Genomic DNA, 13547 nt, shown 5'->3' with positions numbered 1-13547 from the left:
AATTTTTTAATTTCTTTTTTATGTCCACCGACTTCATTTGTGATTGGGACGTAGTATTTAGGAGGGGTATAACCGTACTTTTTTGTTCTTGTTAGAGGAAAGAGGGATTTATGTGCCACGGGAAGCAGATGCTTTCTGTGCAACAAAGCTGAAACGATCGAACACGTTTTCATTGATTGTAATAATGCCATATTCTTTTGGGATATATTACAGAGAACGTTAAAGATAGACGTTAAAGATAAACAATCAATCCACATGGCATTCGTTTTTTACCACCTGAACGCGATTTTTAACAGATGGATGTTATCTTTTTACTTGGGCTGCACGCAGTCTGGCGTAATCTGTTGGCATATAGACATTGTGATGTTAGAGGCCGATCTGTGTATGAATATATTGTAGGAATGGTTGTGAAGGTACGTGACGTGTACAAGACGAATGACTGTGATGAAGCTGTGGTGTCAATGCTTGATACTTTGACACATATAAAACGAGTGTGACCTATGATCAGAAACTCTTTTGAGGCTTGTAGCCAAGCTGGAAGTAAAGAATCAAAAGGTAGCGTGGCGGAGCGGTCTAAGGCGCTGGTTTAAGGCACCCGTCCCTTCGGGGGCGTGGGTTCGGATACCACCGCTGCCACATTTTTTTTCAATTCTTTTTTTTTGTGTGTCCATTGACTACATTTGTGAATGGGACGTAGTATTATGAGTGGTATAACCGTACATTCTTTTCTTTTTTACACTGATTTTGTAACACCGATTTCCCTCCCGTAACTCAAATTCTCGGGTCGGCTCCACGGTTATTGCGTCCTTTGATACATTCTTTAAGCAGGCGCACGTCGGAACTGTGCAGAACCTTTCTTTGTGGACACCGCTCGAATGTACTTTCGAGAAAGCATTATGCAACAGTTTGGACTGCAATCATAAAGACTCTTGGCGTGTGCAGACGACGTAGGTATTTTCTGTGTCAACAAAGAAAACGTAATTGAAGCAGTTATTGTTGCCAAGCGATTCGGTGAAATGTCTCGAAGTCCTGCTCATCGGGGAAAGCGCCGAAGATTTTGACACAGACAATGACCGTCGACTCCAGATATATTTTGCCAAAATGAAATGGGAAACTACTCTGGCAAATTATCTAGGTGTCCCACTAGAATTCTTTAAAGATTATCGGTACAGACAAAAGAGATGCGCAAGAGGAATGGAAAATTGAAGGTACGTCTTTCTGTATTCGCGAGAGCAGCACTGTGTAATTTTCTTTAGAAGTAAAGTGTGGTATGTGTTGCAGATGCTATACTGTTCTCGGCTAGATATAAAAAAAAATGTCATCGTTCGTTTGCTGCATCTGTGCAGGCCTCGAGTTGGGAATGGTGTAGCCATATGATCTTTTTCAGGTGGGTAAAGGATGAGGATGCCTCATGACATCTAACGTACCGGAATCTTGGAAAAGCACTAACATAATCCTAATCCATAAGAAAGGGGACGCCAAAGACTTGAAAAATTATAGACCGATCAGCTTACTGTCTGTTGCCTACAAAGTATTTACTAAGGTAATTGCAAATAGAATCAGGAACACCTTAGACTTCCGTCAACCAAAGGACCAGCCAGGATTCCGTAAAGGCTACTCAACAATAGACCATATTCAAACTATCAATCAGGTGATAGAGAAATGTGCGGAATATAACCAACCCTTATATATAGCTTTCATTGATTACGAGAAAGCGTTTGATTCAGTCGAAACCTCAGCAGTCATGAAGGCATTGCGGAATCAGGGTGTAGACGAGCCGTATGTAAAAATACTGAAAGATATCTATAGCGGCTCCACAGCCACCGTAGTCCTCCATAAAGAAAGCAACAAAATACCAATAAAGAAAGGCGTCAGGCAAGGAGATACGATCTCTCCAATGCTATTCACAGCGTGTTTACAGGAGGTATTCAGAGACCTGGATTGGGAAGAATTGGGGATAAGAGTTATTGGAGAATACCTTAGTAACTTGAGATTCACTGATGATATTGCCTTGCTTAGTAACTCAGGGGACCAACTGCAATGCATGCTCACTGACCTGGAGAGGCAAAGCCGAAGGGTGGGTCTAAAAATTAATCTACAGAAAACTAAAGTAATGTTTAACAGTGTCGGAAGAGAACAGCAGTTTACGATAGGTAGCGAGGCACTGGAAGTGGTAAGGGAATACATCTACTTAGGACAGGTAGTGACTGTGGATCGAGATCATGAGACTGAAATAATCAGAAGAATAAGAATGGGCTGGGGTGCGTTTGGCCGGCATTCTCAGATCATGAACAGCAGGTTACCATTATCCCTCAAGAGAAAAGTATATAACAGCTGTGTCTTACCAGTACTCACGTACGGAGCAGAAACCTGGAGGCTTACGAAAAGGGTTCTACTGAAATTGAGAACGACGCAACGAGCTATGGAAAGAAGAATGATAGGCGTAACGTTAAGGGATAAGAAAAGAGCAGATTGAGTGAGGGAACAAACGCGAGTTAATGATATCTTAGTTGAAATCAAGAAAAAGAAATGGGTATGGGCAGGGCATGTAATGAGGAAGGAAGGTAACCGATGGTCATTAAGGGTTACGGACTGGATTCAAAGGGAAGGGAAGCGTAGCAGGGGGCGGCAGAAAGTTAGGTGGGGGGATGAGATTAAGAAGTTTGCGGGGACAACATGGCCACAATTAGTACATGACCGGGGTAGTTAGAGAAGTATGGGAGAGGCCTTTGCCCTGCAGTGGGCGTAACCAGGCTGATGATGATGGTGATGGTGATGATGATGATGATGATGATGATGATGATGATGATGATGATGATGATGATGATGATGATGATGATAAAAGGATGAGGGTCGTCTCCTTGTGCGTCAACTGGTGAACATTCTTTTATGACGTTAGAGACATCTTTTGCCCACTGCGTGTCAGGTGAAAATGGGAAAAGCACTTCCCGACTTTGTTGATGCTACAAACATTATTCCAGGCACCATTCTTCAATAGAATCTTCGAAAAGTGTTCAAATGAAAAGCTTGTAGAGGGGTGTGCTCCACAGTAAATTTCTTGTGCCTCTAATAGATCCCTTTGAAATAGAAGTCAAGGCCAGAATGTAGTTAAAAGGGTAAAGAGTGTGCAAGTTTCACAAAAAGTCAAATAATTTTATTCAAAGTTCAAACAGAAACGCTTTCAATGAATACATTTCTAAACAAAATTGGTTTTTTAGTACACCTTGGGGACCACATTGCTAAATCTGCAAACAACCGTAAACAATAAACAGTGCTTTTTTACGTTGTTGGTAAGGTGTGCATGTTGGGGATTTCTTGCAACGGAAGGTTAGAAAGGAATTCCCTTTAGATGCCTATGGCATTAGGTATCTAGAAATAAAAAAAATGGAGAACGGGTTCCTTTTAATTTAACAATCCTGGTCGGCTTTCGCAGCTTATGGCGCTCACGAATGGTGGGATATAACTGCGATCCAGAAGCTAGACCGACGTGGAGGTACTTCCGAGAAAGCACAAATGCCTACTTGGAGATGCAAAAAAAGGTAAGAATGCGCTCATAAACGCGGTTGTCAAGGTTAGGATCCTTCTTAAAGAATTTTAATATGAATACGACAGCCCGTATGCGTTATCCGTTGGTTTTTGCGTGCTCTTCTGTGAACTCATGTTTTGGTTATGGTTACGTGTGCGTGTCTGCGTAGATGTGTATGTGAAAAACAGGCAATAAAGAAAAAAAAATGAAGCTAGCGTGGCCGAGTAGTCTAAGGCATTATACAGAATACTTAGCGCAGTAAGAACAAGCGACAGGCCTAGACAGGACAAGCACTGGGATCTAGAGAAGCGGAAAGGCTCAAGGTACTATAAATACTGAAAATGTATAAGCATGAATTACCAGCATCCCCAAAAGCTTCTGCTTTTCTCCTGGTCTAGAAGGCGCTGGTATAAGGCACCATTCTCTTCGGGGGTGTAGGTTCGAATCCCCTCACTGCCATTGTTCAAATTTCTTTTTTTCTACTTTGATACCACTTGTGACGCCGTTTCTTACCTTGAGTGACACGTAGTTGTTAGAACTGGCGCAATCGTCCTTTTTTTTAGAATGATCCCTTAGCACTCCAGTAACTCAAAGTTTCGGTTCGGTCTCACGTGCGCTGCGGTCCTTTGATGCATTCGTGAAGCAGCCATATGCCGGAACTTTGAAGGGCGCTCTTTGTGGAAGCCGATCAGATTTATTTCAATAGAACATTACCTCTATAACTGCTAGTGCAAAAAGCAGCAGTATTGCATGCATGAATTGTTCCCTAGGTTAAACCCCTCGACAACACTGTGGGGACTGTAACATAGCTATGGCAGTACTAGCTGACTGATGTTATCTGTATGCTTTCGTGCGTCTGCCCTGTGAAACTACCTTCCTCCTATATTATGGATTCACGGCATGGCCTACCTTGAATCGGTTCTTTTTTTCTCACTTCATACTGTTTCTGTTACATCATATGGTTAAAGAATCCGAGGTGGCAAAACTTAATTCAGATTAGGGAGGCTTAACCTCAGATTTAATAATTTTTCTTTTCATTCTCGCCGAGAGAAAAACCCAGTTCCAGGGATATTGCATGAATGCTTTGCTGCCTTGTCAGTAAACATATTTCTCGATCAATTTGTAAATTAAATTTGTAGATAACGGAAAGGGGGAACAAGGGTGTCGGTGGGAGCACGACTCCGATACCTTTGTGTACGCACGACGAATGAAGACGCACAGTTGAATATCTTCCTTTGGGAGACACATATATGGTTTATCATTGCTGGCGAGCCAAAAGACGATCGGTTCACGTTGTAGTAGAAGAACGAGGTGCCACGTGGTGCAACTTATGAGAAAAAAAAAAGTGCAGTGGGGCGGAAATTAAGGTCAGTTGGCGAAAGTTCATCTTGGCAAGGCAAACAGAACATACAAAGGAATGGTAAGGATGTATATGATGACGACAACGACGACGATGATGATGATGGTCCTTGACACTGGCCCACACCCACAACGGGGCATTAATCTTCCAAGAAATGGGCGGTTGAACAATGGAGGAAAAGGGGGAAATAGCAGATATAGTAACAGTAAAAATAGTAAGGTTACAAATATAGTACTAACATTAATTTCCACAATACCATTTACTTAAGAGAGGAATAAGAATAACATGCTGTTTAGCGATCAGGCTGCTTATGAATAGCGGCGGTAATTCAAATCTTGAAACGGGAGAGGTAACAGAAACAGAAGAGAGAAACTAGGCTCGTTTGATTCTCTCTCCTTGTTAGTGTTCCAATAACGTTTATTAAATTGAATAACGTAATGAAGAAACAAGTAGAAAAACATCGGCTTTACGGCGCGGCGAGACGTTGGGAAGTTAGAAACGCAGTTTACTTTATTGGCAAGATAAACACATGGACAGGCAGAAAATGTCGACCAGCTGCACAATACTGACCGAATTATAGGCTTATAATATTATAATGTGCTTTTGAATATAACCATTACATGGGAAAGTAACCTATCTTCTACTAACCACATATGTTGTTTGCTGCAATTACTACCGCTGTTTCTTTTTTTTTTTTTGTTGTTGCCTGATGGACTGCTTAGGTGGATGTTTTCACATGCAGCTATCTTTAGCTTCCTTGTGAGTTTCTATGAGCAAGTTTTTTTTTACCTTGCTCACCATAACTACAGAACATTACTAGCAAATGTAATTGAGCTCGTTTCTGTTTGCGTTGTATGCACGACGGCTACAATAAGAATCTCTCGCAGAGTGCTCTTTTTTGAATGTCGTCCATATGTATTCATATTGTTCTTAGGAGGAGGGCGCTCTGATTAAACCCCCTCTCGCAAGAACCCCAACTCAAGTTTTTTTTTTTTTTTCTGGTCGTGTATTTCCTGCAGAGCGATGATATTTTATTTTCTACCACTTATGGCTTGGAAGTTTCCCACCACTAACATTGTTGTCTCGACGAACGGCTGCCACAGCCTAGCAAAAAAAAAAAAAAAACCAGCGTGTCCATTGTAGTTCGTACGGCTGCTGTCGTTCTTTTGAGCGCACATCTGTGACATCTGCATGACAGTCAGGGGGAACTTGAAATTGTGGAAGCGTTCCAAATCAGAAAAGTGCCTGATAATTGCATGTCACTTTTCTCTATTTGTTTTACTGCCAAATTAGTTTGCTAGGAGGTGTCATTCGTCGAGTGCATGGGCGCACAAGTTGGCCTTTCTGTCTTCATTAGTTTTCTTTTTCATTTTTTAGTTTTCAGAATGAAAATGTCAGTTATCAGTAAGCGCCTGTCCCGTAAGCTTTTCCCTGTGTATTTCGTCGATAATGCGCTGTTTAAAAAATGAACGTTACCCAACTCAACCAATTGTACCCTTTGCTAAATTCTGCCACTAAATTAGGACTTCCTTCACGTATTGATTTCGCATACTGCGACATTCAAAACCGCAAGGTCACTTTGGCAGTGACATGCTACTAGCCCATACACTGTGTAGAACCTGTACTTTAGCAGCCGAAATCCAAATGACTGTATCACATTTGCGTGAGATATGCAGATTTTCCGATGCAGGTCTGCTTGAGAGAAAGGAAGTGCGTGTTCCACTAATAAGTTCCAGCCATAAAGGGTGGTTGTAACTTTAAAGCTCAGCTTATATATATAAAAAAAAGTTTCGTTGTGCGCATATCATTGCCGTCTTCGACGCAGCGGTCAACAACTTCTCATACTCTCGCATATACTCAAGATATCGACGTCGCAGGAATGCCTTCATGAATTACCGCTGGAAATTCTAACATGACTATGCATTTATTTCGCATGGCTAATGAGTGCTACTTTCTGTTTCTCACTTCTGCATTGCGCGAAGTGAATTTTTTCTTTGTAGTTTGCGTAATACTCGTATTATTATTCTGTATCAACTTGTTCTTGAATTAATTACCCTTTGCACATTTATTCAGTAATTTTTTAAACTAGGTTGTTCGTCAGTTCTTATTTTAACTTCTGTTGGAGGTCCCATTGTGATGTCCGATTTTGGGGCCCTCGCTGAGTATTTTCTTGATGCACAGACGTTGTTTGTATGAGATTACACTCAAGAACCTTCACAGGTGTGCGCAAATACAAGCCGCTCCTCATCACTGACAGCGAAACCGTATCAGAGAGCTCTCACACCCTTCGGAAGTTTTAGGCTTCCAAATAACCGGAATCTACTTCAGTCTTTGCAAACGCTCCACTGTATATGAGTCAAGTACTGGAATATAGCCGCAGTATATTTAATATGCTTTATTATAATTGAACTGAAAACACTTCTACACTATCTGCTATCTTCAATGCACGCTTCTGTACGCTGCGCCGGTACCGCACTATGAAATTCTCCATCTATTTGGTGTAACTGTTTCGATTTAACACCAGAGGCATAGAGAGATGTTTCGCTGTAGGCAGCGTACTCCTCCTTCTTCATACTCGAGGTATTGGGCACTCTTTAAGAAACCGCCCTACTTCTCTTTTAGACTTTGCAAAACACCTTATTATATCCTGTGCAAATATTTCGCTATATCCGAGTCTATCTAAAAGCTTCGCTATGCGAGCTTAGTACTTCTATACACACTCCGCTGTATCTGACGCGTGTTCGTATATGCTGCGACTGCTGCACTGTGCCGATTTCGTTCTGTAGAAATGCACCTAAGCCTTTCTCGATACCAAGCACACTGCTGATGCGTATAGCCGCAGCCGCCGCTGCAGTCACACGAAAAAAGTGTCGTGAAACTCCCCGGTAAAGCTTCGGTGCAAAAATGGTTCTCGATTCTTGAGTTTGCGTAACTCGCGAGCCTCATCGTGTGGCAACCTTCGCGATGCAGCGGGCCTTCCTCCTGGCGCCCATTCGAGCGATTCTGCGGTGAGGTAGCGTCGCTGTTCTGTGGACGCACAGCTCGAGCAGGAAGACGACGAGCGAGAGCGCCGCCATGATGGCCCACAGGGTGAAGACGGCCGCCAGGTCGTCGTACCGGAGCACCTTGAAGGACAGCTCGCCGCCGTGGGAGGCGCTGGCCTTTTGCATGCCTTGGCAGCGGTGCCAGTCTTCCACGCCGTCGTCGTACCACTTGGCGTGAAGCCCGGACTCGATCATGGCTCTTATTCTGCCGGAAAGGAAGGCCGGGATGGCGCAGGGGGCCAAAGAAAAACAAACGAAACGGCGACAGACAGGTAAGGCAAGGCGATAGTGCTCTTTAAGTAAGAGAATGTTCCAAGCTGAGATTTGCATTCTATTCTATCGGCTATATGCAGCCCTACGGATAGCCAGCCGCGTTAAAATAAACAGTTAGAAAACGCTTTCATGAGAAGAGCCAACTCCCATATAATGAACGCTCAACCAAAAAAAATAAATAAATTTGAGGCATTTCAAGAAAACAGGCGTTCCTAAGCTATAAAATGAAAACTACAAGTTGGAAGCATTCTAACAGGCACAGCTTTTAAGTCCAGGATCTACACTTTTTCAGGTTTTTAACCGTCTTATCGCGTAACCATCTGCTACTCCCCCCTCCCCCCCGGCCTCCCACGAAAAATGACATGACAGATTTAAAGATAGCAAGCGCACGCGGCTTATAGTACTTACGTATTAGCGTTCGTGACATTGCGCAAGCGCAAAAGTAAAGATAGGCTTCGCCTTTTTTTTTTTTTTATGCAGCGCAAGTTCTACGACTACCTAATCTGACGGCGCATGGCAAATCAATTCTCAGGAATCTCGCAAGGTGGAGGAAGGTTCATGAAACGGAAAAATTGACATCCGATCTTGTTGTGGCATGCAGCTACAAAGAAAACTCATAATTTCTGAAAAAAAGAGAAAAAGAAAAAAGACGGAAAAGCTTCACAGTTGAAAAAAACTCGTCCTGGAATTCAAGCCTGGGACTAACCCTCCTTCCCGGGCGGTCGCTCGACCATCTCATCTAGCCAAGAGGCTAGCAGTTCGCACGGCAAAGGCGAATTAATCGATAACGTGAAACATGGGATATTGAACATGGCAAATCAGTTTTCATAAGTGATCTTATGAAAGCAAATTCAGGCGAGAAATTCAAGGTAATATCCAAGGTAATGAAGAAGAATAAAAAAAGAGGGGCAGGAAGTTTAGTGCCAGCTGTAAATGGCAGCCATATGCTATATGTTGGACTTGCTATTTCAGATGGGCTTCTTAAATTGATTTGGTAAGGGCAGAGAAATTAATGCACATAATACAATTTAAAAATTAAGGATAAACAAACAAGCCAAGTCCGGTTGACTGCCGTTGAGTGCGTTGTTCATTGGTTGACCCTTCACACAGCCTACACCACGCAGTATAGTTTTTTTTTAAATCTGAGATCGTGCAGATGAGATCGCCGCTGTGCACCGAGTGCAAGCTACCAGATTATATTGTCATGGCTCCTCAAGACCATCGCGAGACTTTTGATCCTGAAGAATGGCTTGAGCATTAGTGTCACTGCGATGGGTCCATGGCACAGGGTAAGGTGAGATCCTACACGCACCGTATCCTCACATCATTGCGCCCTACAAAGTTACCCATGATGCGTATCGTCTGGCCACCTGGACACACCTCTCTTCATGCTAATGAACGCACAAAGGTGGTAGCCCGGGAGCTTGCTAACCGAGCGCCATAGGAGGAGCTGTCGAACCAAGACGACGCATCGACAGAACCACTGGAACGCTACAACATTACAGACATAGCAGGACGGTCTTCCCCACCATATCCTTAACCGAGACGATGCGGTGGAGTAGCGATCACTAGGTACTAATTGCTTCCCCTGCATCTTTAATCTTCACCTCTTTCATCTCATAGAGTCCCTACTGTGGAGCAAGACCCGCTGTGGTTGCTTAGTGGCTATGGTGTTGGGCTGCTAGGCACGAGGTCGCGGGATTGAATCGCGGCCACGGCGGCCGAATTTCGATGGGGCCGTAATGCGAAAACACCCGTGCACTTAAATTTAGGCACCCCTTAAGGAACCCTAGGTGGCCCAATTATTGCGGAGTCCCCTACTACGGCGTACCTCATAATTAGATCGTGGTTTTGGCGGGGAAATTCTCACCATAATGTTTTTAGGTTTTTACTGCGGAGCAAAGCCATCAGTATATCACTGCACCTGGGAGTGCCCGCACCTTTCAGGCTACTCCTCCCATTCCTTCTATGGTGCCTGGACGTTCTCACCGCCCGGGGACGGGCGCATTGAGGCCTCCTAATTCGTTCACCCTCACCTTCCTCCTGGGAGAGTGCGCCGACAAGTTCAAACCTGCCAGAGCAGGGACGGCTGATCTAGTGGCCGCGCCGGGTGGCGCGAGCCAATGGGGCCTAACGTAAGAGGAAGACGTTCCACCTTAAATAAGAATAAATACTCTCTCTCTCTCTTTCTCCCTCCTCAAGGTGGGATGAAAATGACAACCTTGTTTGCATGACTGGACGCTCGAGCTACCCTGAAGCATGTGCTTCTGTGCCATGTAGCTTGACGAGTGCCAATCAGATCCTGGCCGTGTAAGTGCTCCCCGTGACAATATCGAACACGCACTGTGTCGCTGTCGCCGCTATGCCGCCGCGAGGTTATTGGAAAATACTTAATTCGATATACGAGGATAAATACAAGTGGTGATTTCCTATGGCCATGGGACAGAATTGGGAGGCTGTACGAGTCACGAAGACCTCGTTGCCATTTGGTGAATCAAAACTTATACAATAACCCTGCTTATACTTCGTTTCATACTTAGCGTACAATGCTGTGGAAGCTATGCAAGAAGTACGGTCACCAAAATTTGTCACTCCGCGCGTTTCCTCCATGATTCGCTCAGCGAATCATGGAGCGTTGTAAGTGTATGCTTGGCCGCGCGCCGACGGCGTTTGCTCGCGCGAGCTTGCAAGTGAAGCTTCCGCGACTAGCTGAAAATAAAAAAAAAAACGAAAAGAATACAATGAAAAACAAACTGATGTAAGGCAACCTACTAGCAGCGGTACCAATAAACAGTTTATTTATATTTGAGGATTACATTTTTTTTTCACTTAATGCTCAAACTTTATAAATGAAGAACAGTCTCACCTAAATGCTGGCTAGGACACCGAACTATTTGTTTATGCGAACGAAGCCATTGCAGAAAGTATCTGTAGCCTCCACAGCGTTGCACGCGTTGCATGAAACTGAGCCTATACATTGGTTTATAGGACATTAGTGTAATTCCGTCGGTTCAGGCTGGTATTTACTATAAAATGAGGCAGTTAGGCCGATTCAGGAGTAGCTTTCATCCTGCACACCACAGTGGCGATTCAGTTGCAGCCACCGTCTCCCGTCGTGCAATCATACGTGGTTCTAAAAGATAAAAAAAAAAAAAACGTGCATTAAGGAACTCAGTTCAAACGACTTAGCAATTTGCAATGATGACAAAAATTTTGAGCAAGTCGAGAGCATAAGGATTTAGACATCCCCGCGGCAGTACCATTATTACTGGAAATGAAACTGACGAAAAAACAAAACAAAAAAGAAATCACTTCTGCGCATATTATCGCATCCAATTCAAATGAAATTGGCCGATTCCTGAAGCGGTGTAGCTCGGTGCTGCAGCCTCTAATATCCATCTACTTATAAAGAACTCACATGTTGCTTGAATCTTTTTCAATTAAAAAAAAATTTTTTTCCCATCTCTTTCTTTTTTTTTAATTAACGTATACTCTATCCGGCCCTGGTGTCGTCGTATACCATCCCTTTTCTCACTGTTCCGGCGAAATCAAGCAATTATGCCGCCCGAAAAGCCAAGTTCCCTGCTTTTCCGCGCAAATTGGCTTTTCGCACATTGCTTCGACTTATTCTGATTCGGTCCAGCTGAAATATAAATTTTGAAGGTGTTTCTGCTTGGAGCAAGCGCAATAATATGATTACCTCTCGGTGCGCGAATGAACAGGATCCATATTTATAGGAATGCTTTTACCAGGTATAGACGACACTTCATTTACACGAACAGTCCTGGCGGGCTACCTTAGCTTCTAACTCAGGTAGCCAGTCGGAACTGTCTCGTTAACGAACTGAAATAAACAAGTTGAATTGAAAACTGCATATTGTTAGGAAGGCAACAAGGTAGACTGTCAAATACTAACTCCGGGGCAAGCGAAAATGTGGCGACGCGAAGAAGATGGCGATAACCTACTTTCCGTGAATCCTGCGTTCCAGGGCTCGCGGCAAGCGCTTCGAGTGGGCCACGGTCATGAAGTGCGTGAAGAGCTCCTCGGGCGCCACGTAGAGACTGCCACCGGTGAGGCGGCACTGTTTGGCCAGCATGTGCATGCTGACGTCACGGTCGCTGATGATGACAGCGCGGCCGCTGTACAGCTCCTTCATGGCATCTTGGGAGTACATGTCGGTGATGGGCACAAATCCGCCGTGGCGACGGACGAGGCTCGTCAGTGCTCGCAGATCTGGCCTTGTGGACGTCTGCGTCACGTGAGGTATCGGCACAGAACGCAGCTAGCGTTGTAAGCGTCTATAAAATAATCTGTTCCATATCCACTAAGCCCATGTGGGCATATAGAAATTCCATAAAAAAAAAAAAAAAAACTGCATGCTCCGATGTGTCATAGGGTGCCCATCCCATAGGATATATGGTATATTCCGCATAGGATATATGGGATTATATGGGACATGACCGACATCATACATGGGAACATACAGGTATTGCTTTTTTTTGTATAGGATCCTCACAAGGGGTAGCACAGAAATAAATAGGGCTATAGTTGGTTCATGTTGATTTTTAGAATATTCGCGTGGTGATTTTAAGTCACCGTGGTCTCACAAGTAAAACCTCATATGTTCATAAGAGATTATTGGAAATATGTTAAATATATGGGACATGCGCAGTTGTTGTCGGATATTAACTGCAACAATATAAGAAGTTTGGCTACTGAAGAGAAGAATGAACAACTGGGCTAATGGGTTTACTAGCGTCTTGAAACTGTAAAAGCGCACAAATTTAGACGAGTACGGACAGAGAAGACAGGATAAGGCGCTTACTCACAACTGAAAAATTTTATACAAAGGAAACAAATATGCTATCAGAAACGGAGTAGGAGGGGTGCACATGCGTGTCAGGGACCACCCGTTAGAGCATTAAAAGGCAACGTTAACATTACAGAAAATCTATCAAGAAACTTAAATTCCTTATCGCGTAGCAAGACCGAAGAGTGGCTGATGCAGTTATCTCCTCTTTTATTTATGTGGTGGGCATCGGCCATTTCACTGGTTAGCTGGTTGTTGCTTTTGTAGATAAACTGAGTATCTTTCAAAAGAGCATAGCAACTCATCCGGAGAGACACATCCAGCCGCCCACTGTAGGGAATGTGGTTGCGCGTGTTTGCGCGAGGCGAGCTCACATGACTTTCTACACCGCGCGCCGCCTTTTCCAGACCATAGGGGGTATGAGCCATTTATGGCTTTCGAGGAAGCTTTAGGCGCTTACTCACAACTTCGACTGTTGGAAGCGGAATTTCATTTTAGGGCCTGAATTCTGTGAAAAAACTTTTCAATCATACG

At 43.8% G+C, this 13547-nt stretch overlaps 1 protein-coding gene across 1 annotated transcript; it reads right to left on the bottom strand.

Annotated features, from left to right (window-relative positions):
• Positions 1-5091: 5091 nt before the first annotated feature.
• LOC126537424 (uncharacterized) lies at positions 5092-12846 on the bottom strand. Its single transcript, XM_050184434.3, has 2 exons — positions 12169-12846; positions 5092-8135 (listed from the first exon to the last, which is right to left on the bottom strand). The coding sequence occupies exons 1-2, from the start codon at positions 12375-12377 to the stop codon at positions 7829-7831; spliced, it is 516 nt and encodes a 171-aa protein (XP_050040391.2). The 5' UTR covers positions 12378-12846; the 3' UTR covers positions 5092-7828.
• Positions 12847-13547: the final 701 nt, after the last annotated feature.

The sequence above is a fragment of the Dermacentor andersoni genome, chromosome 4 (assembly GCF_023375885.2).
Source record: "Dermacentor andersoni chromosome 4, qqDerAnde1_hic_scaffold, whole genome shotgun sequence".
Lineage (NCBI taxonomy): Eukaryota > Metazoa > Arthropoda > Arachnida > Ixodida > Ixodidae > Dermacentor > Dermacentor andersoni.
This window is presented reverse-complemented; position numbering and strand designations above follow the sequence as displayed.

What these genes read in the sequence shown, in the direction of transcription:
- LOC126537424 (XM_050184434.3), bottom strand. Translation starts at nt 12,377, where the DNA reads ATGTACTCCCAAGATGCCATGAAGGAGCTGTACAGCGGCCGCGCTGTC. An exon ending in GAACGCAGGATTCACGGAAA is followed by an intron (nt 8,136 to 12,168) that starts GTAGGTTATCGC and finishes CCTTTCCGGCAG; the next exon opens with AATAAGAGCCATGATCGAGT.